Source organism: Rhinatrema bivittatum, chromosome 8 (assembly GCF_901001135.1).
Source record: "Rhinatrema bivittatum chromosome 8, aRhiBiv1.1, whole genome shotgun sequence".
Classification (NCBI taxonomy): Eukaryota; Metazoa; Chordata; class Amphibia; order Gymnophiona; family Rhinatrematidae; genus Rhinatrema; species Rhinatrema bivittatum.
The window spans coordinates 120,358,754-120,385,946 of record NC_042622.1 but is presented as its reverse complement, the minus strand read 5'-3'; the positions used below and the strand labels follow the sequence as shown (position 1 = coordinate 120,385,946).

General features: G+C 43.5%; 1 protein-coding gene across 1 annotated transcript in view; it reads right to left on the bottom strand.

Annotated features, from left to right (window-relative positions):
- The window catches only part of PTGS1 (prostaglandin-endoperoxide synthase 1), a 184,789-nt gene that overhangs the window by 60,922 nt on the left and 96,674 nt on the right, over nt 1-27,193 (bottom strand). Inside the window, exon 5 of the mRNA XM_029613756.1 lies at nt 18,062-18,205. Within this exon, the coding sequence (XP_029469616.1) occupies nt 18,062-18,205 (144 nt within the window). The remainder of the gene's footprint in view (nt 1-18,061; nt 18,206-27,193) is intronic.

Below are 27,193 nucleotides of genomic sequence, written 5' to 3'. Positions count from 1 at the left end.
AGAAATACAAATGCACAGACAAAAACTGAACTGGAAGTCACAAGAAGCCAGATACTCTCTGCAGCGCAACAATGAAAAAACAGAACCATCACTATTCCTCAGACATCAAACAATAAAATCAAGAAATAAAATAATTACATAATCATAATACTAAAAACATACTAACAGTATTTCAAAAAAAGCAGAAGAAGAAGAATTAAAAACTTATTTACAAGTTGTTTTTTTTAATATCCCAAACTCCAATAAAATATTTCATAACAGCAGACAACACATCAAATAACACCTGAAAAATAAAATTAAAAAGGATTTTAAAAATTCACAATTTCCATACCTGGGAACTTTGATTTCCAGTCACCCTGAGATTGTCATGGATTAGTGGGAGAGGGATACACAAACTTTCTTCTCTCTTTCATATATATATATATATATATATATATTTATTTATTTTTTAATTTTTCAGGTGTTATTTGATGTGTTGTCTGCTGTTATGAAATATTTTATTGGAGTTTGGGATATTTAAAAAAAACTTGTAAATAAGTTTTTAATTATTATTCTTCAGCTTTTTTTGAAATATTATTAGTATGTTTTTAGTATTATGATTATGTAATTATTTTATTTCTTGATTTTATTGTTTGATGTCTGAGGAATAGTGATGGTTCTGTTTATTCATTGTTGCGCTGCAGAGAGTATCTGGCTTCTTGTGAATTCCAGTTCAGTTTTTGTCTGTGCATTTGTATTTCTACTTTATAGTTGCTCTATTCTGTATATATATATATATATATATATATATATATATACACACATACACACACACACACTCACAAGCTCATACACACATACGCTCCCTCTCAGACAAACCCCCAGGCATCTCCAGATCTTCTTTGGTTGGGATCTACCAACAGCATCAGGCCCTCATCTTCATTTTAGCTGCTGGCAGGTTGTAATCCACCTGTAGCACCCATTCTCCCTCTCTCTCACACATACACAAACACAACCAAAGCAGCTCCCATTCTCTCTCTCTCTCTCTCCCCCCCTCTCTCTCTTTCAAGGCAGGCTCCCATTCTCTGTCACATGCACACACACACACATCAGACAAGCTCCATTTATACCCACATACCCCAGGCAGGCTGCCATTCACATCCACCGAAATCCCATGCAGGCTCCCATTCTTACTCAAAAACTCTCTGCCCATCCCAGGAAGGCTCCCATGCATGCATGTGCATGCACACACACACTCACCCTCTCCCATCCCAGGCAGCCTCCCATCCACATACACACACATGCAGACCAGGCAGTCATGGCCCATGGGTCATTCCTCCTCTGCTGCTGCTGATGCCAGCCCTTTCCTTCTTTGTGGAGAGCAGCTGTTCTGCAGTTCCTCTTCATGGCCCTGAGAAAATTCAACATTTGTGGTGCTAGCACTTCTTTCATCACAAGATGAGAATACAAGAAATGCTAGCACCACGAATCTTGAATACTGCGGGGCCAACCCATGAGAAGGAGTTGCTGGACGGACTTCCTCTTCTGCTGTGGCCTCCTGCTTCTTCTGCCACCAGAGGACATGCTCCCACCAGCAGCACCACGGGCCTCCACTTCTTCCTCTGCCAGTGGAATCAGGTCCACTGGCAGCACCACGGACCTCCTGCTTCTTCTGCTGCCAGTGGGATTGAGTCCACCGACGGCACCACGGACCTCCTGCCATTGGTGAACATGGTTCAGAGGAATTTATCTTTGAAGGATACTAATGTATTAGGAGAGTTAGGGTATCCCAACAGAGAGGTTCCAATAAAAGCAAAACTAGCCCATGTGCCTATAAGTATAGTATCATCTGAGCTAAAGAATTTCAAATTATTCATATCAACTGAAAAGCAGGTTGTTAATACAAACAAAAAATGCACTTTGAAATGTCTGTATGCCAATGCCAGAAGTCTAAGAAGTAAGATGGGAGAGTTAGAATGTATAACAGTGAATGATGAGATAGACGTAATTGGCATCTCAGAGACCTGGTGGAAGGAGGATAACCAATAGGACAGTGCTATATTAGGGTACAAATTATACCGCAATGATAGGGAGGATCAACTTGGTGGGTGTGTAGCACTTTATGTCCAGGAGGGTGTAGAGTCCAACAGGATAAAGATCATACAAGAGACTAAATGCTCAGTAGAATCTATGGGCCAGATTTTGTAACCTACGCGCGGGCGTAGATTTGTGCGCGCAACCTAGCACGCATAAATCTACACCCAATTTTATAACATGCACACGCAGCATTTTGGCAATGCAGTAATAATGGGAGATTTCAATTATCCCAATATTGACTGGGTAAATGTAACATCAGGACATGCTAGAGACATAACATTTCTGGATGGAATACACAACTGTTTCATGGAGCAATTGGTTCAGGAACCAACGAGAGAGGGAGCTATTTTAGATTTAATACTTAGTGGAATGCAGGATTTGATGAGAGAGGTAAGGCTGATGGGTCCACTTGGCAATAATGATCATAACATGATCAAATCTGACCTAATGACTGGAAGGGGTACAATATGTAAATCTACAGTTTTAGAACTGAGAAGCTTTGGGAAACTTTGATAAGATGACAAAATTAGTTAGAAAAAAACTGAAATGTGCAGCTGCAAAGGCTAAAAGTGTACAACAGGCATGGACATTGTTTAAAAATACAATCTTATAAGTGCAATCCAGATGCATTCCATGCATTAAGAAAGGGGAAGGAAGACAGAATGATTACTGGCATGGTTAAAAATTGAGGTGAAAGAGGCTATTTTAGCCAAAAAAAATCCTTCAAAAACTGGAAGAAGGATCCATCTGAAGAAAATAGGAAAAAGCATAAGCATTGTCAGGTTAAGTGTAAAACATTGATATGGTAGGCTAAGAAAGAATTTGAAATGAAGTTGGTCGTAAAGGCAAAAACTCATAATAAACACTCTTTAAAATATATCCGAAGCAAGAAACCTGTGAGGGAGTCAGTTGAACTATTGGATGACCGAGGGGTTAAAGGGCTCTTAGGGACGATAAGGCCATTGCAGAAAGACTAAATTAATTCTTTGCTTCTCTGTTTACTAATGAGGATGTTAAGAAGATACCAGTTTCAGAGATGGTTTTCAAGGGTGATGTCAGATGAACTGAACCAAATCACTGAGAACCTGGAAGATATAGTAGGCCAGATTGACAAGCTAAAGAATAGCAAATCACCTGGACCAGATGATATGCACCCCAGGGTTCTGAAGGAACTAAAAAATGAAATTTCAGATCTATTAGTTAAAATTTGTAACCTATCATTAAAATCATCCATTGTACCTGAAGATTGGAGGGTAGCCAATGTAACCCCAATATTTAAAAGTGCATCCAGGAAACTATAGACCAGTGAGCCTGATTTCAGTGCTGTGCAAAATAGTGGAAACTTTTCTAAAGATCAAAATCACAGAGCATATAGAAAGACATGCTTTAATGGAACACGGTCAGCATGGATTTACCCAAGACAAGTCTTGCCTCACAAATCTGCTTCATTTTTTTGAAGGGGTTAATAAATATGCGGATAAAGGTGAGGCAGTAGATGTAGTGTTATTATGACCGTTGGCCGCGGGTGGCCGCAGCCGATCCAACTGATGTCATGTATTGCACTGCTCTCCTCTCCGGGTGAACTCGCGGTTGTGGCTAGCTGCTATTGCCACATACCTCCTGGTTCTCGAGATTCCTCATGGCGGCTGGGATGCTGCCGACCTACACACTGATTCTGGGCCTTCCTAGGCGTGCGCACTCACGCCACCAGGCCTCACATTAAAGGAACCTCAGGGGCATCATTGACTGATAACAGCACAAGTTTGGGATTCATAAGCACCTCCCTTGGCCTACGCTAAATGACTTGGCATCAAGTTCCTTCGCCTCACTGGTGCTTGCTCCTGCTTCTCCAGACCCGTGGTTCCTGCCTTGGATCTCTGCCTGCTGATCTGGACTCTGACTCGGGTACCCGCTCCTCAGGGGCCTGCTTGCGCTTTCTTTGAGAGACCTGGTATCCAGGCTTCCCCGCTCCTCGGGGTAGCTCCTGCACTCCTCTTCAGAGTTCCTGCCTGCTCACTTCTCCGCTCCTCGGGGTTGTCTCAAGAGACCCCCATCTCTACATTTCCCCACTCCTCGGGGCAGTCTCTACCTTACCACACCGGAGACTTGGACTCTACGCTTCCGTGCTCCGCGGGGCAGCCTTTACGTCACCTTATCGGAGACTTGATTCTACACTTCCCCGCTCTTCGGGGCAGTCTCAACACCTTTTCACCAGTGACTTTACTCTACCCTTCCCCGCTCCTCAGGGCAGCCTACGTCACTACATCAGAGACTTTACTCTACACTTCCCCGCACCTTGGGGCAGCCTGCCCTACGTCACTACATCAGAGACTTTACTCTATGCTTCCCCGCTCCTCGAGGTAGCCCCTATGTCATCACACCAGTGACTCTGTTGCTACACTGTCCCACCCCTCAGGACAGTCTCTGCATCACTACTCCAGAAGAGCCTGTCTCCACACTCCCCGCTCCTCAGGGCCTGCCTAGCGCTCCTTTGTCTTGGAGGTTCCTGCTCTGGCACTTGTGGCTCCTGTCCTGCCTCAGTACTGTGACTCCTCTGAACTTTACCTCTTTGCCCCACTCCTCGGGACACCTCACAGAAATTCTCAGTGCAGGTACCTGCGATCATGTGGCAGTGACGCAGGACATTCTCACTCTACTGAACTACAGTCGTATCCCCTGCTGCTGCTGACCTAACCTCCCGATGGTGAGGACCTGTGGGGCTCCACCCCTCAGGTAGTATCAACCTCCACCTCGGGCCAAGGGTCCACGAGACAAATCATAACAAGTGTATTTAGATTTTCAGACGGTGTTTGACAAAGTCCCCCATGAGAGGCTTCTAAGGAAACTAAAACGTCATGGGATAGGATGTGTGTCTTTTTGTGGATTACAAACTGGTTAAAAGGCAGGAAACAGAGAGTAGGATTAAATGGTCAATTTTCTCAGTGGAGACGAGTAAACAGTGGAGTCCCTCAGGGATCTATACTTGGACCGGTGCTTTTCAATATATTTGCAGATAATACAAAATTATTCAGAGTAGTTAAATCACAAGTGGATTGTGATAAATTGCAGGAGGACCTTGTGAGACTGGAAGATTGGGCATCCAAATGGCAGATGAAATTTAATGTGGACAAGTGCAAAGTAATGCATATAGGGAAAAATAATCCGTGCTGTAGTTACACAATGTTAGGTTCCATGTTAGGAGCTACAAAAGATCTAGTCTTCATAGTGGATAATACATTGAAATTGTCAGCTCAGTGTGCTGCAGCAGTCAAAAAAGCAAACAAAATGTTATGAATTATTAGGAAGGGAATGGTGAATCAAGCGGAAAATGTCATAATGCCTCTGTATCGCTCAATGGTGTACTGTGTACAATTCTGATTGCCGCATCTCAAAAAAGATATAGTTCCGATGGAGAAGGTACAGAGAAGGGCGACCAAAATGATAAAGGGGATGGAACAGCTCCCCTATGAGAAAAGGTTAAAGAGGTTAGGGCTGTTCAGACTGGAGAAGAGATGGCTAAGGGGGGATATGATAGAGGTCTTTGAAATCATGAGAGGTCTAGAATGGGTAAATGTGAATCGGTTATTTCCTCTTTTGGATAATAGAAAGACTAGGGGGCACTCCATGAAGTTAGCAAGTAGCACATTTAAAACTAATCAGAGAAAATACTTTTTCACTAAATACACAATTAAGCTCTGGAATTTGTTGCCAGAAGATGTGGTTAGTGCAGTTAGTGTAGCTGGTTTTAAAAAAGGTTTGGGTAAGTTCATGGAGGAGAAGTCTATTAACTGCTATTAATCAAGTTGACTCAGAGAATAGCCACTGTTATTACTGGCATAAGTAGCATGGGATCTACTTAGTGTTTGGGTACTTGCCAGGTATTTGTAGCCTGGATTGGCCACTACTGGAAACAGGATGCTGGGCTTGATGAATCATTAGTCTGACCCAGTATGGCAATTTCTTATGTTGTTATGTTTCTATGTTCTTATGTACCGAGGTTCTCCGGTGCCTGGAGGCCAATGCATTTGGGTGCCTCGCCAGCGTGCTTCCCATCCTTCTTGTACTAATGTTTAAGGTCACAGAAAATCAATGGCATCTCTAGCCAGAAGAATTTAGGTGGGGGGGACACAAAATGACATTTCCTCATATCACACCCACCTCCATAGCATGGCTGCCTGCTTTAACATTGGCTATAAAAATGTCTTAAAAAGAAAGCCCAAAGGATCTACTGCATAATTTTAAAAAGCTGGCTAGTTTCACACTTCTAGTAAAACTACTATTAAAATTACTTGATAGCCTCATTCATCTAATTCTATATGGCTATGAAAGTGATGTCTGGAATGTATACAGGAAGGGGAAAAAAGTCAATATAAATCCTGTACCTTCAGTTCTATGCATTCACAGAAATTCCCCCAACAATGGAGCTTGGATGTTTCCCTTAAAGCTCATCATACAAAGAAATATTTTCACATTCTGGTGTCATCTCAAAGTAATAGCAGCCCAAACACCTTCCACTTCCAGACATGTTATGAACCAACACAAAACCCTGCAAAAAAGACACTCAAAATCTATACAGCAAACTTATCATAACATAACAGTAGAAACACCAAGGGCTCAAATAACAAGAACTCTACCTGTGAAAAAGCACAGGTAAATATTTCACTGGGTCCCAGAATACCAGTACACCACCTACTGGGGAAGCAAAACAAACCGATTGCTATAGATCCCAACACAGACATTACACCTTGGCAGAATCTCTCATCTTGGTCATACGCACGGAGCAGATACAGACCCTCACCAAATACAGAATAAAGGATCACAAATTAGAACCAGCAACATGCAGACAAAAACGGAAATGGAAACCCCAAGAAGCCAGACTTTGTGTGTAACAATAGAAAAACAAATAGAACATATAACAAGTAACACTCAATAATTAAAACTAATAAGGATAAAATGTAAATGCTCCTGCTGTCCATACCTGGGAAATCACTGTCATATACACACCCACACATACACACCCACAACCTCTCTCCCCCCACCCCCCACACAAGCTCTTACTCCCCCAGATTCTCTCATATACAAACACGTTCTCACTCACTGGCTCCCTCACATACACACACACCCAGGAAAGTTCCCAGACATTCTCACATCACTCTCCCCCCCACCCCCCAGGCATGCACACATTCATTCTCACACACACAGAGACCCCCAGGCAGGCACCCATTCTTATACAGACCCCAGGAAGGCACCCATTCATTCTCATACACAGACACACCCTCAGGCAGGCACCCATGCATTCACACACATACATCCCCAGGCAGACTCCCATTCATACACATGCACACACTAAAGAAGATCCCCCTCTCTTTCTTTTCCCAGCAACCTCAGAGCCTCTCTCGTTCCTCTGCTGCCGCTGTCACTGCTACTGCATGGCTACTGGGGAGGTGCCGATCGCTGCTACTGGCACTGAAGCCATTCTGCTGTCTTCTGGTATTAAAGATTTGCAGGGCTTCCAGTTCCTCCATGCTGATCTCGTACATCGTGATACCGGCATAGAGAAAGTGCTACTCTTGCACATTCCCAAAGATTACATGTGCCAATCACTAAAAATTCAGAACTGATTTTTTTTTACCTTTGCTGTCTGTGATTAATTTTCTAATCGGTTGATCACAGGCTTTTTTTCACCTTCCCTTTCTTGTTCTTTTGCCAATTCCTTTTACAGGATCTCTTTTTTTTCTGTTTCTTCTCTATCCATCTGTCTTCTTCTCTTCTTCCCTTAAACACACACTCAGGCTCTCATTCCTACATGCTGTCTCATTTTCACATGCTGTCTCTCTCTCTTACACACACACACAGGCACAGGCTCTCACTCACATACTGACTCACACATATAGTTCTCACGCTCAAATGCTCTCTCTCTCTCATACATAAATACACACTGTCTCTCTCTTTCACATGCTGTCTCACTCACACACACATACATAGGCTTTCTCACTTTCACATGCTGCTTCACACACACACACAGAGGCTCTCATATTCTGTCTCTCCGATCATACAGGCTCTCACTCCTACACATACAGTCTCTCAACTCACTCTCTCTCACACACAATCTCTCAACTCACTTTCATACACACACACACACACACACACACACACTCTATAAGGCCTCAGTCCTCTCTCAACTCTTGGCCTCCTCTTCGCAGGTCACCGCAAGATGGGCTCCACGGCAGCCCTGATCTTTTCGGGCTGCTGCAAGGTAGGATTAATGGCAGCCCTGCTACCGGGCCTTCTTTTCTTGGGCAGCCATGAGGTGGGATCCGTGGTGGCCCTGCCACAAACTCTGCTCCTCTTCTTCATGCGGCTGATGCTCCTCCTCCTTCCTGCCCACACGGCTCCAGCAACATTTATCTTCCAGGGCTGTGCAGGCAGGAAGGAGAAGGAGCACCTAGACATTAATTTTTCTTTGGGCTATGGTGGGATGAGCTCAACACGGCCCCGCCGATCTTCCTGCTGTGCACGGCCGGCACACAGCATAAAAGTAACACACTTCCTTGTTCAGCCGCTGGTGGGATGAGATCCACTAGCAGCCGCATTGGCCTCCCTGTCGACCATCAATGCCCCCCTGCTCCCCCCTCGGTACGAAACTGCCTCCTACTTTTTCTGCCACTGGTGGACCTGATCCCATCAGCATCACCATGAGTTTCTACTTCTTCTGCTGCTGGTGGGATCGGGTTCATCAGCAGCAACATGGGCCTTTCTCTGCTCCTGACGCCGCCCCAATAGATGTGCCACCCTGTGCAATTGCACGGTTTGCACACCCTGTGGTGCCAGGCCTGTATACCAATATCCCAGTATGGTGCGAGGGAGCATTGTTTTCATGAGGGTGCCATCTTTCTGGAGAGACATTAAAACTGAGAAGGTTTTGAACAGACTTTCAGAGTCAGTTATATATGCCAGAACAGTGGCAGAATTCAAGAATGCATGGGATAGACACCACAGGATCTTAGTGGTGGAAGGAGAGAGAGAGAGAGGACCATATATTAAATAAGATTTTTGAAAGCACACTATGTGGACCAAATGGTCCTTGTCTGCACACTATCATCATCTTCTTCTTCTGTTATGTGCTTCTTATTCTGTTGATACTAAAGAGCTCAACTGTAGGAATTTTAATCCCAGTCTTGGCTATATTCCAGTATAACTTCAGCAATTTGTTTCCTGATGAAATCCTTCATGTACAATAAACCTGTTAATCTAATAAGTAGCTGATCTGTATCCTCAGGATTATGCAAGGTATGTCACAATATTTAAAGTATATTAGACATGATTGACCATGGTTGACAAAGTCTTGACTTTGCTAACTTGACCATGGCTACACAGTCAAAGTATTTTCAAATTATGGTCAATCATGCCTAATACATTTTTAACATGGCAATAGGAATGTGGATAAGTTTTACCTAAGTAGGTAAACAGTACACAATGAGTAAGTTGATTTTTTATTTGATTTGTTGCAACCAAACTGAAACATTGACTCATCCAAAAGCTTTTGGATACTTTTGGTTCGGCAAATATTGTGTAGTATTATCAAATATTTGCCAACCAAAAAAGAAACCTCATCCCCATAGCCCCTATACCCATTCGTTGGGGTCTCCAAACTCTCAGATGAAAAAAAGGGGCATGAGCAATCCCCAGTCACTCCTGCCCCACCAGTTCCCAGTCAGAAAATGGCACCAGCAACTCTCAGACTGGCATCATTTTGTTTTATGGCAGTACAATTTGCATTACAGCCGTAAAACAACTTGTTTCATGAAAAATCTTTTCCCATACATATCCCTACATGGCAATTTCCTATAGCCCATAGGTTGCTGGTGCTGAGAATTTAGAGCTTGGATTGCAGTAATGCCACACTTAAAAGAAAGAATTGTTCTTTACTTAGCATGGCTTTTTTTTCATTCTTCAAAGAACATAAGAACATAAGAAAATGCCATACTGGGTCAGACCAAGGTTCCATCAAGCCCAGCATCCTGTTTCCAACAGTGGCCAATCCAGGCCATAAGAACTTGGCAAGTACCCAAAAACTAAGTCTATTCCATGTTACCATTGCTAATGGCAGTGGCATTCCCTAAGTAAACTTAATAGCAGGTAATGGACTTCTCCTCCAAGAACTTATCCAATCCTTTTTTAAACACAGCTATACTAACTGCACTAACCACATCCTCTGGAAACAAATTCCAGAGTTTAATTGTGCATTAAGTAAAAAAGAACTTTCTCCGATTAGTTTTAAATGTGCCCCATGCTAACTTCATGGAGTGCCGCCTAGTCTTTCTACTATTCGAAAGAGTAAATAACCGATTCACATCTACCCATTCTAGACCTCTCATGATTTTAAATATCTCTGTCATATCCCCCCTCAGTCGTCTCTTCTCCAAGTTGAAAAGTCCTAACCTCTTTAGTATTTCCTCATAGGGGAGTTGTTCCATTCCCCTTATCATTTTGGTAGCCCTTCTCTGTACCTTCTCCATCGCAATTATATCTTTTTTGAGATGTGGCGACCAGAATTGTACACAGTATTCAAGGTGCGGTCTCACCATGCAGCGATACAGAGGCATTATGACATTTTCCTTTTTATTCACCATTCCCTTTCTAATAATTGCCAACATTCTGTTTGCTTTTTTGACTGCCGCAGCACACTGAACCGACGATTTCAATGTGTTATCCACTATGACACCTAGATCTCTTTCTTGGGTTGTAGCACCTAAAATGGAACCCAACATTGTGTAATTATAGCATGGGTTATTTTTCCCTATATGCATCACCTTGCACTTATCCACATTAAATTTCATCTGCCATTTGGATGCCCAATTTTCCAGTCTCACAAGGTCTTCCTGCAATTTATCACAATCTGCTTGTGATTTAACTACTCTGAACAATTTTGTGTCATCTGCAAATTTGATTATCTCACTCGTCGTATTTCTTTCCAGATCATTTATAAATATATTGAACAGTAAGAGTTCCAATACAGATCCCTGAGGCACTCCACTGTCCACTCCCTTCCACTGAGAAAATTGCCCATTTAATCCTACTCTCTGTTTCCTGTCTTTTAGCCAGTTTGCAATCCACGAAAGGACATCGCCACATATCCCATGACTTTTTACTTTTCCTAGAAGCCTCTCATGAGGAACTTTGTCAAACGCCTTCTGAAAATCCAAGTATACTATATCTACCGGTTCACCTTTATCCACATGTTTATTAACTCCTTCAAAAAAGTGAAGCAGATTTGTGAGGCAAGATTTGCCCTGGGTAAAGCCATGCTGACTTTGTTCCATTAAACCATGTCTTTCTATATGTTCTGTGATTTTGATGTTTAGAACACTTTCCACTATTTTTCCTGGCACTGAAGTCAGGCTAACCGGTCTGTAGTTTCCCGGATCGCGCCTGGAGCCCTTTTTTAAATATTGGGGTTACATTTGCTATCCTCCAGTCTTCAGGTACAATGGATGATTTTAATGATAAGTTACAAATGTTTACTAATAGGCCTGAAATTTCATTTTTTAGTTCCTTCAGAACTCTGGTCTGTATACCATCCGGTCCAGAAAGAAAATATTAGATATGTGCTGGAAACTTCTAGAACCTAAAAGTACATTCTGTTCTGTAACATTTTCCATTATGCCCCTTAAAAGAACGCTAAAGGAAATTAGATAATTAAACTAGTCAATATGCTAGTCAATTTTCTTCTGTAAGAAAAAAAAGCACAAGTCTATAATAACATAAGTAGTTTACATAAGAACATAAAAGCATAAGAAATTGCCATGCTGGGTCAGACCAAGGGTCCATCAAGCCCAGCATCCTATTTCCAACAGAGGCCAAACCAGGCCACAAGAACCTGGCAATTACCCAGGAAAACAAGTCAGGATATGGTAATAATCTATCAAAGAAATATAAATATTTTTTCTGATCTGTAAGCAAACATGTTAAACATCTGGCAAATGTTCTTGAGTTAAAAAGCAGCAACATTGAGCTACTCCATACTTTCTCTTTAGCTAGACACTCTGCATCTCTCTGATCCAGTTGTCATCTTGCCATGCCTCAATTTTATATTGAGCCTTTGTGTGCTATATTGCACAATCAAATCTTTGACTCTTTCTCCTCCATTAAGCCTGGTTTAAAAGTATAACTTCAGCCTGATGTCTTTTTTCTCCTCATTATGGCTGGTATTCTCTCTTTTCATGTGTCTCCTTAATCTTTTCTAGGTGCCCCTCTGACTCTCTCATCTATGTACAACTCACCATTCAAAGTCAAGCCTGACCAATCTTGGTTTCTTTTTCTCCTATAAGTATTCTGCATCTCTCATAGATCTTTCAATACATCTCTTACCAATGGGATCATTGGTTGTTGAGTATGTCAAGTTTATTCTATTCCTTGTCTGCCTCCAACAGCAGGGAACCAGTTATGGGTTGAATTTATTCTCTCACAATAAAACAACACTTTCTGTTATTAGTATTTTTATTGTGAGTCACCAAAGAGCACCAAATGGATCTAGAAAATAGCACGTGAATTGTCTGCGATGAGCTTTGAAGGTCAAAAATGGAGTGGTGACTTTCAAACAGCCATGCGGGCATACATGGTCCCATGTATGCCGGCTCACGGCCAGAGATTCGGCCATCTTATAACATATGCGCATAAATGCGTGTATGATATAAAATCAGCTGTACATGACGTACAATTTTATATGGCTATGTGCATATGCGCGCAAATGTCGGCTCTACCGTGTAAGTGGGGGGAGATTAACGCACGTATTCTCCGGGACTGGCTGTTAGATGAGACGGTTTTCACGTCATTGGAGGCAGATAGGGCGAGTACTTTCCCTATTGCCCTCCCTTGTGCGCTGCAGTTGGAGCGGCGTAGTTTACCTTATGTGTTCACGAACTCTGTTTTGGTTGCGCCTCTTAGACAAACGTGGGAGACACTTACTAAAAAATTACATTTACCCCGAATGTGTGCCTATCTATTAACTGTTGTGGGAAATCCTGATTTTTCTCCGGGCACTCAATCGAGAGCTTTCAGGAGATGGTATGGGCTGGGGGTCACCTACTTGGGGCACCTATATCATTCTGAGGGGCGACGACTCACCTGGCCGGAATTCCGGGAATTATACGGCATGGCGAGTAAAGACGTCTTTCCCTATATGCAATTAGATCATTATATTAAATCTTTACCGCAGGCTTTTCTGCAACTACGGGTCTTTCAGCAGGTGGAGGAGTTTTTGCACCTTTCTCAGACTAAAGTCCCTTCCCTTTCTATGTATTATAAAGGTTTAACTAGGCTTGACAGTTTTGATTTTTTTGAGATCCTGGCAGCCCGTTGGACTGCGGACGGGGAGTTCCGGATGACAGCCACTGTGTTACGAACCTGCTATCGTGGGATCTCTCAGATCACGAGCAACAGTGCTTATCGTGAACTGCTGTTTAAATTTTTAGGACGGGCGTACATTTCACCACAGCGAGCATTTCAACAGCATATTGCGATTTCAGCGTGCTGTCTTCGATGCCCGGGCTGTACAGGTACGCTGACCCATGTTTTCTGGTCTTGTCCTGCGGTTTTGCGGTTCTGGTCCCGTATTGCTAAATATATAGCGGGGATATTGGGGGTTTCTATCCCCATAGAGTCCCGGTGGCTGTTGTTTGGTTCTATCCCGGAGCTGCGGCTCCGTGAATTGGGCACTCGCCTTTTTATACAAAAGGCGAGCCTGGTGGGGAAGAAGGTCATTCTTGGACAATGGCGAGAGGTAGATCCACCCTCCTTTTGGGTGTGGAGAAACCTATTGTTTAATATGATGTATATGGAATCTCTTTCTTCAAAGGGTCCTCCACAACTGCGTAAGAGATTCTTGGCCGTTTGGGAACCATATATCCAATCGCTCCCACACCGGGCTCGGAGCCGAATTCTTAATGACTGATGTCGGTTGACATGACCTGCTGGAGTTTCCTATTGCTTCACTTTCACTGCTGGACCTGGACTTGATTTGTGTTGGTCAGGACTCCCGTGAAGGAATCTATTGGACTGGATCGACGGGGGTTGGAGGGTGGGGGGGTGGGCGTATGGGGGTTCTGGTTGTTATTGTTCTGACTGCTGTCAGTAATGCTGGGGGCGGCGGCAGAACAAACCGCACCCAGACAATAATGTGTTGCTGTTATGTTTTCAGACAAAGTTAATAAAAATGTTTAAACATTAAAAAAAACAAAAAAAAAACAACGCACACCGATGCAATATCTCATTTTCCCAATTCGCTCCCAGTTTTCCCTGTTAACGTATCAGATTTCCTAAGCCCCTATTATTTAGCCTCCCTTTTACCCTTTTAACCCCAACCCTTAAAACCCCGTTGACTCACCTAGTTATTTTATTTTAATACTTAACCACCATCCATAGCAGAAGTAAAGTTATGCTTAGGGGACCCCGGCGCGTGCTTGTGCATGTAAATACATGCACATTTCAAGGTAACTTCCTGGAGTGCCCATATCCCGCCCATGCTCCACCCAGGCCATGCTCAGTTACTACTCCTTTTAAAAACATTTTTATTTGTACATGTGCTGGGAGATATGCGCGTACTCACGCGCTTTTTAAAATTCACGCAGCGCACGCCGGCCCTAGACGCGTGGATCTCCCGGCTTTGGTGCGCATAGGGCTTTTTAAATCGACCTTTAAATTTTATACTGAGGGCAATATTTACTATACTGCGATAAGGGTACAGCACATGAAAAGGAGACTTATCATGTGAAATTGCTGTTTATCGTGCAATATACCCATGTCGTGGCATTATCATGCAATATTTTCAACCATTTTGTTACATTGCAAACCGGTGTGATGTACCCACTAATGCCGGTATAGAAAAGGTGTTAAATAAATAATAAATAAATATTTTCCCAAAAAATAAGTCCCTATTGTAATGAGTTGCTTTGCATGCATATAATTTTCAAATGCATGCAAGGCAGCTCATTCATGGCAAATTTAATGCAAATCCAATTAATGCAGCTTGCAAAAAAATAATGCCTGGTTATTATTTGCTGAAGTTAGCTACAGCTCAAGTGTTGTAGATAACTTTTCAGTGGGAGCACTGGGATGTTAAAGCATGTCCTGATGCTCCTGTATTAAATTTAATGATGGCTCATGATGGCCCACAACAAACCCCCACACTATCCATATAAAATGCCCCCCCCCCCCCCAGGGTCTAAGTGATGACTTATGAAGCTAAGTAGTACCACCCTGTTCTGCCTGTTGCCTACTTTCAACATGTCTGGCTATCTAGTGGCAGCTGAAAATAACCAGATATTCAGCATCTGCTGGATAGCCTGATGAGTTCTACTTATCTAGTTATATAGCATTTGAATATCGACCTCCCTATGTTTACAATCGCTCAGCAATGATCCACCCCCCTATACCCAAACCCCTCCTCTTTCAAATACATCTTGCCCCTCTGGAATCCAAGCCTCCACTCTGTTAACCCCCTCATAGGAGCTATCTTACCCCTCCTTTCTCCCCATCCTCTAGTCACCCTTCCTTAGAAGATGTCACTGGTAGTTTAGTGGACCCCCTTACCCCCAAGACCCTTATATCTTAGACAACATCCTTGGTAGTCTAGTGGACATCCCTAGGGTCTAGTGGGTCTGGAGCACTTCCTAGACTTCAGGCTAATCAACACCATCTTTCAAAATGGCACTGGCAGGCCTTTGGCCCTGTCACTGGTGACCACACTAGGAGAGGGTGAAGGGGCAAGAGAGTGAGTGAGGGGATGTTAGGGGAGGGAAGTGAATGAAGGAATCAGAGGGAAGAAGAGTGAGGGTGTGGAGAAGGTCAAGAGAATGAGATAGTGAGAATATGTGGGAGAAGAGCAAGAGCGAGTAAGAAGATCAAAGGGAAGGGAAAGCAAATGAAGGAGGGATGTGGAGGACAAAAGAATAAATGAGTAGATTGGAAGGGTTGTGGATTATGTGAGCAGGAGAGACTTTGCAAGGAGATCAAAGTTGTTGTAGGGTGTGAGTGAGGAAATCGGAGGGACTGTGAGATGCAAGTTAGATAAAAGTCGGAAAGGCACATTCGGGCCGATACAGTAAAATTGCGGGAAAGCGGGCGAGCGCACGCTCTCCCGGTGCGCGCACAGGAGAGTGGCCTGTGCGCGCAATTCAGTATTTTAATTTATTTTAATTAGGGCCGGTGGTAAAAAGAGGCGCTAGGGACACTAGCGCGTCCCTAGCGCCTCTTTTTTGATGGAAGCGGCGGCTGTCAGCGGGTTTGATAGCCAACGCTCAATTTTGCCGGCGTCGGTTCTTGAGCCCGCTGACAGCCACGGGTTCGGAAACCGGACGCCGTCAAAACTGAGCATCCGGTTTTCAACCCGCCAGCCGCAGGCCCATTTAAATTTTTTTTTTTTTTTTTTACTTTTTTAAACTTTCGGGACCTCCGACTTAATATCGCCATGATATTAAGTCGGAGGGTGCACAGAAAAGCAGTTTTTACTGCTTTTCTGTGCACTTTCCCGGTGCCGGCAGAAACTAGTGCTTACCTTTGGGTAGGCGCTAATTTCTGAAAGCAAAATGTGCGGCTTCGCTGCACATTTTGCTTTCTGAATCTCGCGGGAATACCTAATAGGGCCATCAACATGCATTTGCATGTTGCGGGCACTATTAGGGTCGGGGGGGTTGGACGCGTGTTTTGGTCACGCTATTACCCCTTACTGAATAAGGGGTAAAGCTAGCGCATCCAAAACGTGCGTCCAAATGCCGGCTAACAGTGCGCTCCATTGGAGCACTGTACTGTATCGGCCTGTTTGTAAATGAGGTGATTGGAGAGGGCAGGGAAAAAGTGAATGAGGGGAGACAATGGGATAGGAGGATGTATGTTTGGGGAGGAAGTGAGGAGTGAGAAGAGAGTAAGTAAGGAGAGCATGTGATGCTACTCCCTTACTTCCTTCTCTGAAGAGGCAAAGAACATGATGCACTTTTGAATTCCAGACCCTCCACCATCCTGTCTGAAAGGTTGAGGAAAGTGAGTGATCCATGCCAGTCTGCTCCTATCCCCCAAGGCAGAGGATAGCCAGCTGATTCCAAGTCAAAGAAAAAGCCTGAGCCTTACTGGTCAAGGATGGAGAGGAGAGGTACTGGAGAGGATAATTTTCTGGGGAGGGGCAAATTAGTGACCATCAGGGGAGGGTTTGAGGGCATTCAAGGACCACCAGTGATTGAGGCTAAGACTTGGAGGCTCTAAGACCACTAGGAGGAGATGAAAACCACTGGAGGAATCATGAGGGTTGGGGGAGGGCTTGAGATGGAGAACCAGGTCCATTAGGGCAGAGAGGTAGATAGAAAGGGGCCCATTCTCCCAACCCTCCTCCTTACCTTAGGTGACCCTCCATCCACAGCCCCATCAGTGTTCAATCCCCAGTTATCTTTCATCCACCAGTGCTTACTGAGCACTGATGGGCAAAGAATGGCTGGGTTTTGAGCACAGGTGGGGGCTGTGCATGAAAGATCACTGAGATAAGGAGGAAGAAGAGTGTGTCTGTGTTTTGGAGAGGCAAAGAATTCACACCCTGCCCTGGCGTTCTCACCCCCTCTCCACAGCACCCTTGCTCTCCATGGTTTCTTGTCCTTTTTGTCTACATATTAAGCCCTGACCTAAACCTCTTACAAATGGCAAAATGCAATTCTGAAATAGGTAGGAGGCATCGATGCTTTTAATAACCATAAAAAACAAACATTCTGGGATACTAATGTTCACTTTACATACATATAATTTTCTAGAAGATTTGTTTGTTTGTTTTGGCATTCTCTCTCTCAGTAGCTATAAACAATGTACTGCTTCTAACTCCTTGTTACTGGGTTTTAGAATTGTGAATAAAACCCTCAGGAGGCCAGAAACTGCTCTGAACTGTAGGCCAGTGAGAAATGCAGGCCCGTTCTGAACGGAAAACTCTTACTGCATGTTATTTGATTACCTTTGACTCCCATAGGCGTTGGACAGTCCGCTGGCACAGGAGGAAGAATTCGAGTGTAATAGCTTAGATTAGAATAGGCTTCCCAACTGATGTATTCATATTCAGAGTTATATGTCGGTGGGCTGGGGATCAAGTTGGCTCGTACTATCATAAAACAATGGGGAGGAAAAAAAATATCAGTTATAAATACAGCAACCGATCATCTGAGGAACAGAGTTATGAGATTGGGAAGCCAAGATGTACTTTTGAATTTAAGAGTATGATGCCCTGATGTAAATTTTCCATTGGTCACCAAATGGCAAAAGTGTTTGTGCGCCTACTTTTAAGCCCACACACAACAAGCTGATTTTCAAAATCAAGGTGTCAACGCACACTGTGCATGAACGTAACTAAAAGCACATGCATGCCCTTACACATTCTAAAATAATAGTGAACGTTAGGCATGTTAGTGGTATTTCCACCACACAAAAACCCACTACACACTACTCGTGTATTTCCACAACATGCATACATTTCTAGCTTTTCTTTTATGTACACATGGACATTTAATCATGCCCCAGAAATGCCCGTCTCTTTCCCTCTGCCTCTTTTTCTATGCAGCCAAAAGTACACGTTTTGAAAGAACACACGTACCGTACTTCCAGCTGGCTATAATTTCACTTATCCAGAAATGGCTGATTTAGGACAAGCAAATGGTCCCTAAAGTATTATAAGTTTAGCCCTCATTGTGCACAGCTGGAAAAATTATTTGGCAAAAAAATTGGCCTCCACTGGCACTGTTCTCTATTTTTCATGTTTCATCCTGCTTCTTTCTCTTCACGTCTTTTCTTGTTTTCTCCTCTGTTCCATCATTTTTAAAATTGTTTTCCTGCCTATTATTTTTTTTATTCTGATTCCCCCCTTTCACTGCTGTGCTTCTCCCGCAATTTGGATGCAATGTCATTAACAAGAATTTGTTTTTGTCTCTTGCAATTTAAGGATTGTTTTCAAAGCAGTCACACTGGGATTAAGTCGCTCCCTGTTTCCTGCAGTTATCACCTTTCATATATCATCCAAGTCTCTCTGCCCTGTTGCTTCTTTTTTTATATAATTAGCTTTATTAATGGAGTTACATTCAAACATTTTATACAATATTTAATCAACCAGTAAAGTAACAAAAAAAAAGACCTGTAAGTTAGTATGAATAATTCAATGTTTCTATTTGCCCTGCTGCTTCTGCAAGGCCAGGATTCTCGCCCTTCCTCCATCCCAATGCTTATCATATGAGCTCTGTTTTGATGGAGGGTTTCCACTACAGCGCAGGTTGGAAATTGGCTTTTAAAGCATACAAGGAAATCAGCAAAGTAACTCCTTCACCTTTTCACACAAACAGTTTAAAGTATATTCCTTGGGAGTTTCAAATGCATTTGGCTTACCATTTTGGAACTCCAATTGAAATGCATGTCAAACTCATAGAAGGGAAGGTTAGGTCAGGGCTGGTCTGTGAATGGAATGGAAAGTACGGCCAGCGGTTTGTTATTTACTTTTCACTCATTTGAAAACACCCCCCCCCCCCCCACTAATTATTTGCTAGAAGTCCTAAGGAGTGATTACAGTGAAAACATTTTCCACAGTCATTTGGTTTTTTTTTTCTAATTACGGTAACCATGAGGAATAAGGAATCAGGAATAAAGCAGCTGCAGAGGAAGACTGGTGGTAGTATGAGCCCTGCCCAGGTTCCAACTGAGCTGGAAGGAGGAGGAGAAAGAAGGCACTACCAGACCAAGAGAAAAAAAGGGAAAGCATTCTTTTGTGGAAATGGGAGACTGCTGCTTGAAAAAAAGACAGCATGAGCCATCTTCATGACAGTCCAAGCAAAAGAGTCACTAGCTGACAAGCCTGCAGCAATGTTTCACTTGAAGTCATATGTGCTACAAATTTATTATGCCCTGGCATGCAAGCAAACCTAACCTTAAAATGCTGCTACCACACTCATCAATAAAGTACAAAAGAATCCAATTAATCACTTTCTCCCTGTCAGATTGTGGAAAATTCAAAATACATGTTTTGTCCCACATGCCGATAAAGGATCCTTTTATAACTCCATCTGGAATTTTACAGTAGCTGGCACTCCTTGGTTTAAGAGATTTATTACTACATTTGAACATTTTATGGTGTTTGTTTGAAATGCTAAATAGCAAAGAACTCCAATTAAACCATAGGAAAATCTGATTAATCCATGTACATCTGTGTTTTGTTTTATTTGCTTTCATTGTGGGTGTTAAATTAATAATTTTTTATTTACTGTTTATTTTTTAATTGTATTTGCTTAAGATTTTCTAATGTATTTTATTTTTTATTGTATATTAATTTGTGCTTTAACTCTCTCAGAGTACTTCTTGTATATTCTTGCATCCGATGAAGTGGACTCTGTCCTCAAAAGCTCATGCCTCAATAAATTGGTTAGTCTATAAGATGCTACCCGCCTCTTAGTCATTCTTGTAAATTAGCAAGTAATATGTTTTAATTAATAAACAGATAAATCTGTACAGTGAGTTCTTTATCTTTACTAATAACACAAGTGTAACATAGTAGGTGATGACCACCTTGCCCAGTTGTACCATCACCATAGTAAGTGATGACCAGAAAAAGATCAACCTGCCCAGTTGTATCACACTGCATGGATATATCCCAGTCGCCAGCCATTGAAGCTTGACTGTGTATCCAAGCCAGTTTTTGTTGTATTCCTCATTGGTTCTGTACCAGCCTCGGTAGATGAGCATTAAGGGGATAATTTTGTAGCATCATGCATAAGTTAGCCAGCAAACAATTGGTGAAATGCATAAGTTACACCAAATGTAAAAGTGGATTTACACCCATAAGTCCACTTTCAAAATTATCCCAGCCAAACAACGTGCACACAATTACACCTGCTATTTGGTGTTCACAGTTTCGCCAACAGAATTTACGCACATACTTTCAAAAATCAAAAAGTAGGCAAATAAGTCCTAACACTGCACAGGCTTCACCCTCTGGAACGCCTATCGTGTATCTGTCCTGTAATTTTGTACTTTACCCACAGAAATCAGGGATTCAAAGGAGATTACTGGGAAAACCACAGTGTTCTGGCAAACTGAGGGCTAAGATGAGCTGAACCCAGAGAGCCTCGTGAGCGCTCATACCTATGTATCTAAGTACCTGTGTTTCAGTTACTAGAAGAGTATTATGGAAGTCTTGCTGTAGGTATTGTTAGGTATCATCTAAATATGTCAAGTATGTAGAAGATTGATATAATTGAAATAACTGACCCAGACTAAATCTTGAACTATGTTTGTATTATCCCTATGCGCTATAATCTTACCCTGCAGAAATGTATGTAAACTTGCTGTTTTGGTTCTGCTTAAATGACTTTGAATAAATCCCTGAAAATAATCTAAGTTAGAATTGATTCATAAGCTGCAGGGAAGTCCTCAACCTGACAGCGTTATTATTAGATCATGCTTCTATTATCTGCCCTTTGTTTTGTCTACCTTGAAGTCCATTCGCCCCGCTGAATACACCCGGCTATCTAAAAGATAGCCAGTAATGTTTAACCTCATATCTTTAGGCCAGTCCTATGGCCCAATCAGAGTTAGCCACATAAATTAACCAGCTAACTCTGCTCCTCCCGAGAATGACTTCTGCCCGCCCTCGATATGCCCCCTTCTTATGCAGCTAAATTCTCAACGAATAACGAGGGCTAAATATAGCCATGTAAGCCATTTAGATAACTATGGCTTTTGAAGATGGTCCTCATTATTTCTTCACAGAAAAGGGTAGTGAATGCAAGGAATTCCCTACCTGAAGAGGTAGTGAAAACAAGAATAGTAACTGACTTCAAAAGGGCATGGGCTAAACACCGAGGATCCCTTGTAGCTAAAGAATGAAAATGAAGAAAAGCAATAGCACATTGTGACCATACCTGGGAACTCTTAGGATTTCACCCTGAGACTCAGGGAATTTGCATCAGTTGCAGGGTCTCAGGGGAAACACTAGAAACCTCAGGGCCTCTCTGTATACAGATCAGCCACTCCCCTTCCTCACAGGTCAATACAGTAAAGTGCGGCCGCGGTTACCCTGCTTCTAACCCACCTTCTACTCACAATTTGGCCACGTTAGTCCAACCCCCGATTCACTATCCCCTTTAACCCATTTTTACCGCCTCTTTAAATCAACGAGTAACCCCTTCCGCCCGCGGCATGTATATGAGATGTAAACCATCGGATTAGGTATTCCCCCCCATTCAGTAACGTGCGCCCCGACTATCGCCTTTTTAACCTGCAGTTTAGCCGCGCGTTTAACCTGCTAATTTTCCACCTACCCCTACCCCTGTGTTAGAGGCAGGGGTAAGGGTAGATGGCAAACTTTCCCCCAAAAGAAAACCTAAAAACCTAAAATCCCCTCCTCCCGAAGTGACTGGACATGTAAAATATGTAAAACCTAAAACCCCCTCCTCCTGAAGCGACTCGACATGTAAAATATGTGAATAAGTGTAACCAACTTACTTTTTGTTTCTTTTTCAGCCCTTTCAGCCTTCACTGCCGTCCTCTGGAGGGGGCAGCCGGCGGGGGCAGCCGACGGCGAAAGCAGCTTTTCAGCGGCCCCTGCCGGCAAAGACGGACGAATGCACGCCCGTAGTGCACGGGCATGCATGACGTATGCCGTGACGTCACGCACACGCGTTCATGTGCTTTCATTGGCTTGAGCGCCCATCAACTTGGGCGCTCTAGCCAGCGAAGCGCATGACATCACGGCGTACGCTTCGCTGGCTAGAGCCAGCGAAGCACATGAAGTCATGAACACGCGTGTGTGACGTCACGGCGTACGTCATGCACGCCCGTCCATGTGCTTTCATTGGCTTGAGCACCCATCAATTTGGGCGCTCTAGCCAGCGAAGCGCATGACGTCACGGCGTACGCTTCGCTCGCTCTAGCCAGCAAAGCGTATACCGTGACATCATGCGCTTCGCTGGCTAGAGCGCCCAAGTTGACGGGCACTCAAGCCAATGAAAGCACATGAACGCGCGTGTGTGACGTCATGGCGTACATCACGCACACCTGTCCATGTGCTTTCATTGGCTTGAGCGCCCGTGCACTACGGGCGTGCGTTCGTCCGTCTTCGCCGGCAGGGGCCGCTGAAAAGCCGCTTTCGCCGCCAGCAGCCCCCGCCGGCTTCCCCCTCCGGAGGATGGCAGAGAAGGCTGAAAGGGCTGAAAAAGAAACCAAAAGTAAGTTGGTTACACTTATTCACATATTTTACATGTCGAGTCGTTTTGGGAGGAGGGGGTTTTAGGTTTTTGGGTTTTGGGTTTTACATGTCGAGTCGCTTCGGGGAGGAGGGGATTTTAGGTTTTTAGGTTTTCTTTGCTTAAAGTTGGAATCCACTTCCTGGTGCCTGTCATTTCAAATGTCATTTGAAATGACATTTGAAATGACAGGTACCAGCGCACCCAGGATACTGTATAGGCGCTGTATAAAGCGCCTATACAGTAAAATGGGTTGCGTGGGCCTAACGCTTCACGGACGCTTCTTGGACGCGGCTTGCATTTGCAAGCTATTTAAATACAGTATCAAGCGGTAGGTGAGCCGGACTGTGCGTGCGGCAAACGCGGGTGCACCCGGCACTAACACAGCTCTTCCTACCGCTCCTTATTGTATCAGCCTGTCAGTAAGCTTGCAGAGAATAGGAGAGGTGGGGCGAGCCTGGAGAAGACACTGCAAGCAGCATGTGGGGAGAAACTGGAGAGGGGCTGCAATACACATAAAACTCAGTCTGCAGCTGTGATTCCAGGACTTGGGACTCACTCAGCTAAGTATAGAGTCAGTCTGCATAAGTCATTATGGATGTGAATCGTTTTTCTGACGGATGAAAATATCGAATGATATTTTCTAATCTGTCAAGTATCGGGGGGGTCCCCGAAAGCGATAGGAAAACCCCACAAAATTTTCATGCGGTTCTCTTATCATTTTGGGGGGGGGGGGGGGCAGAAAGGGCACACAGAAAAAAAGCCCCAAACCCACCCCAACCCTTTAAATCTAATTATTTAGAATCCCCCACCCTCCCGATCCCCCCAAAACTTTCCTAAAGTACCTGGTGGTCCAGCGGGGGTCCTAGGAGCGATCTCTTGCTCCCGGGCCGTCGGCTGCCACTAATCAAAATGGTGCCGATGGCCCTTTGCACTTACCATGTGACAGGGGCTATCAGTGCCATTGGCCGGCCCCTATCACATGGTAGGAGCAATGGATGGCCCACGCCATTTTTTAAGATGGTGCCAGCTGTCCATTGCACCTATCATGTGACAGGGGCCAGCCAAAGGCACCGATAGCCCTTGTCACATGGTAAGGGCAAAGGGCCATCGGTGCCATTTTTTTTACTGGCAGCTGATGGCCCAAGAACGGGAGATCGCTCCCGGGACCTCCGCTGGACCACCAGGTACTTTAGGAAAGTTTTGGGTGAGTCGGGAGGGTGGAGGATTCTAAATAATTAGATTTAAAGGATCAGGGTGGGTTGTTTTTTTTCGGCTTGGGACAGCCAAAAAAAAAAGCTGTCAAAACCACGGGAAACGAAGATTTCCGGCGGTTCCACGAACATGATTCCGGAAACGATTCACATTTCTATAAGTCATAGAGCTGAGTCATATTAGGGGCAGGGAGCGAAGAAAGTGCTGGGGTCAGAGAGAGACAAAGAGAAAGTATGCTGGGTCATTTCAGGAGGGGGGAAAGGTGATGGTAATGGGTGGGAGAAAAAGAAGGTGTGGATTAGTTGGGTGGGGGGCGGTGGAAGAGAGAAAGCTGATGCATATTATTCCATTCCTTCCCTCTCCCCCCTACCCTCTGCTAATCAACAACTATCTCAGGGTGACCACAACTCAAAAGTTCCCAGGTATGTATCCACCATTAACTCTTGGCTATCCCATAATCGTTTAAAACTCAATCCATCAAAAACCGAATTAGTACACTTAACATCCATCACAGATACCTCTATAGGTCCGCCATCTCATTTTACTTTCAACGGTTCAACTATCCCAATAACCATGTCATGCCATAAATCTAGGTGTAACCATAAATACAGACTTATCCATGAAACAACAAATTTCCTCTCTAACAAAGAAATCATTTTACAAACTGCAACTTCTGAAACGTCTTCGTCCTCTTCTTTTCTATCGTGACTTCAGAACTGTCCTTCAATCTCTTATTTTCTCTGGTTTAGACTATTGTAATGCACTCTATCTAGGTCTATCCGACTCATCAATTCACCCATTACAATTAGTTCAAAACAATGCAGCTCGCTTATTATCCGGTACTTCCGTTCGCAATCATATAACCCCTATCTTACAATCTCTTCTTTGGCTACCCATAAAATACAGGATAAAATACAAAGTACTCTCAATCATTCACAGCTTAATCTATAATTCTTCTTCCACCTGGCTATGCACCTTACTCCGCATTTACAAACCTACCCGATATCTAAGATCACTTACTCAAAATCTCCTAGACATTCCATCACCACGACAGGCCAGATTAGACATTACCAGAAAGACAGCATTTTCAGTAGCAGGACCATCTCTTTGGAATTCTTTACCCAACCCTCTCCGTTTAATATCAAATCCTCATCATTTCAAAAAAGCTTTAAAAACATACTTTTTTCAACATGCATTTAATACTCCGTCTAAGCATCCCCCCATCAAAAATGAAGTTCTCATCTCTTCAATTCCACCCACCTGACACATATTACCTCAACTTTCCACTTAATCATTCTACCTGCTTTCTTCTTAGGATATGTGAATCCGACAACTTATCACTTCTCCTCCCCCTTCTACACCTTTTACTTTCCCTATTCTGTTTATCCATGGCACATCATTATTATTATTATTATTTTATTTTTTAGTTAATAATTTTGTTTTAAGCTAGCAATTATCTAGCTATTTAGCTAAATTTATGTACTTTTTAATTATTTTATTTATATTTTATTTCATTTTATTTTAACTTGTTGTAAACCGTTTTGATAAAATTTTATTTTAAAAAGCGGTATATAAATACTTTTAAATAATAAATAAATAAATAAATGTATATGTGTCATTGTTTAAATTGCTTTTCTTTCAGGACATTAAAATTCAGATACAGAGATTGGTTGTGATATAATGCAGATGGAAAAAAATGATCCACCTTTCAGAACTACACACATAAGTTCTGCCCAATCAGAGCAGGTCTGATATTTCAGGACCAATAGGAGAGGATGGGCTGGCCAGGGCCAGATACAGGGCAAATAGTGCCCTGGGCGAAAAGCAACTTCCCCCCCCCCCCCCCCTAATGGATAACGCCACCTCCTTCCCGGTCCTTTCTTCAGCCATGGCAGGATGGGCCTCTCTTCAGTTGCCATGGTGCTCAGTGTGCCTCCTCAGCTGACATCGCTCCAGGCAACCACCTGGCTCACCTACCCCAAAAACTGACACTATGACTGGCTCCAGGATGATTTTTTGGCCAGAAGCCAGAGCTGTTCCTGCAGGGTGGGGAGAAGGCGTTTTCATGAGCTTAGAGAGAGAGCAGGACGAAAGGATCTGTTCCAGTGGGACAGAGAGGCAGAACCTGTGTCAGCTCCAGGAGTTCATCTGCAGAAGCTCCACGCCGGTAACAGCACTGACCAGAAAGAGATAGAAATGGGACATTATCAAGTCTGCTGAGAGAAAATTAAAGCTGGAAACAGATGGCTATCCTGCCTGCAGAAGCAGCATTCAGAGTGGGAAAAAGCGCACTCCTCCCCTTCCTGCTTGGTTTCCAAAAATACAAGAACACGGAGAAAGTTTGCAACAGGGCTGCAGGCAAACTGCAGTGAACAGAGCAGCCCAGATTACTTCTCTAGAGTGGTGCATTAAACAGACACTGAATTTTCCCTTTTTCAGTCACTGAGAAGAAAAAAATCATCTACAGTAACTCAGCCTTACCCCTCATTTGTTTCCCAGTAACTACTTGAGACTGGAAACTGTTTTCCACAAGCCACTGTCTCAGTCTTAACCTTACACCACCTGCAAGACAAGCAGTCTACCTTGTCTGTTGCATATGGGGCCCCCAAGCAGTTACACTCTGAACTGTGCACAAAATACTAGGGATGTGAATC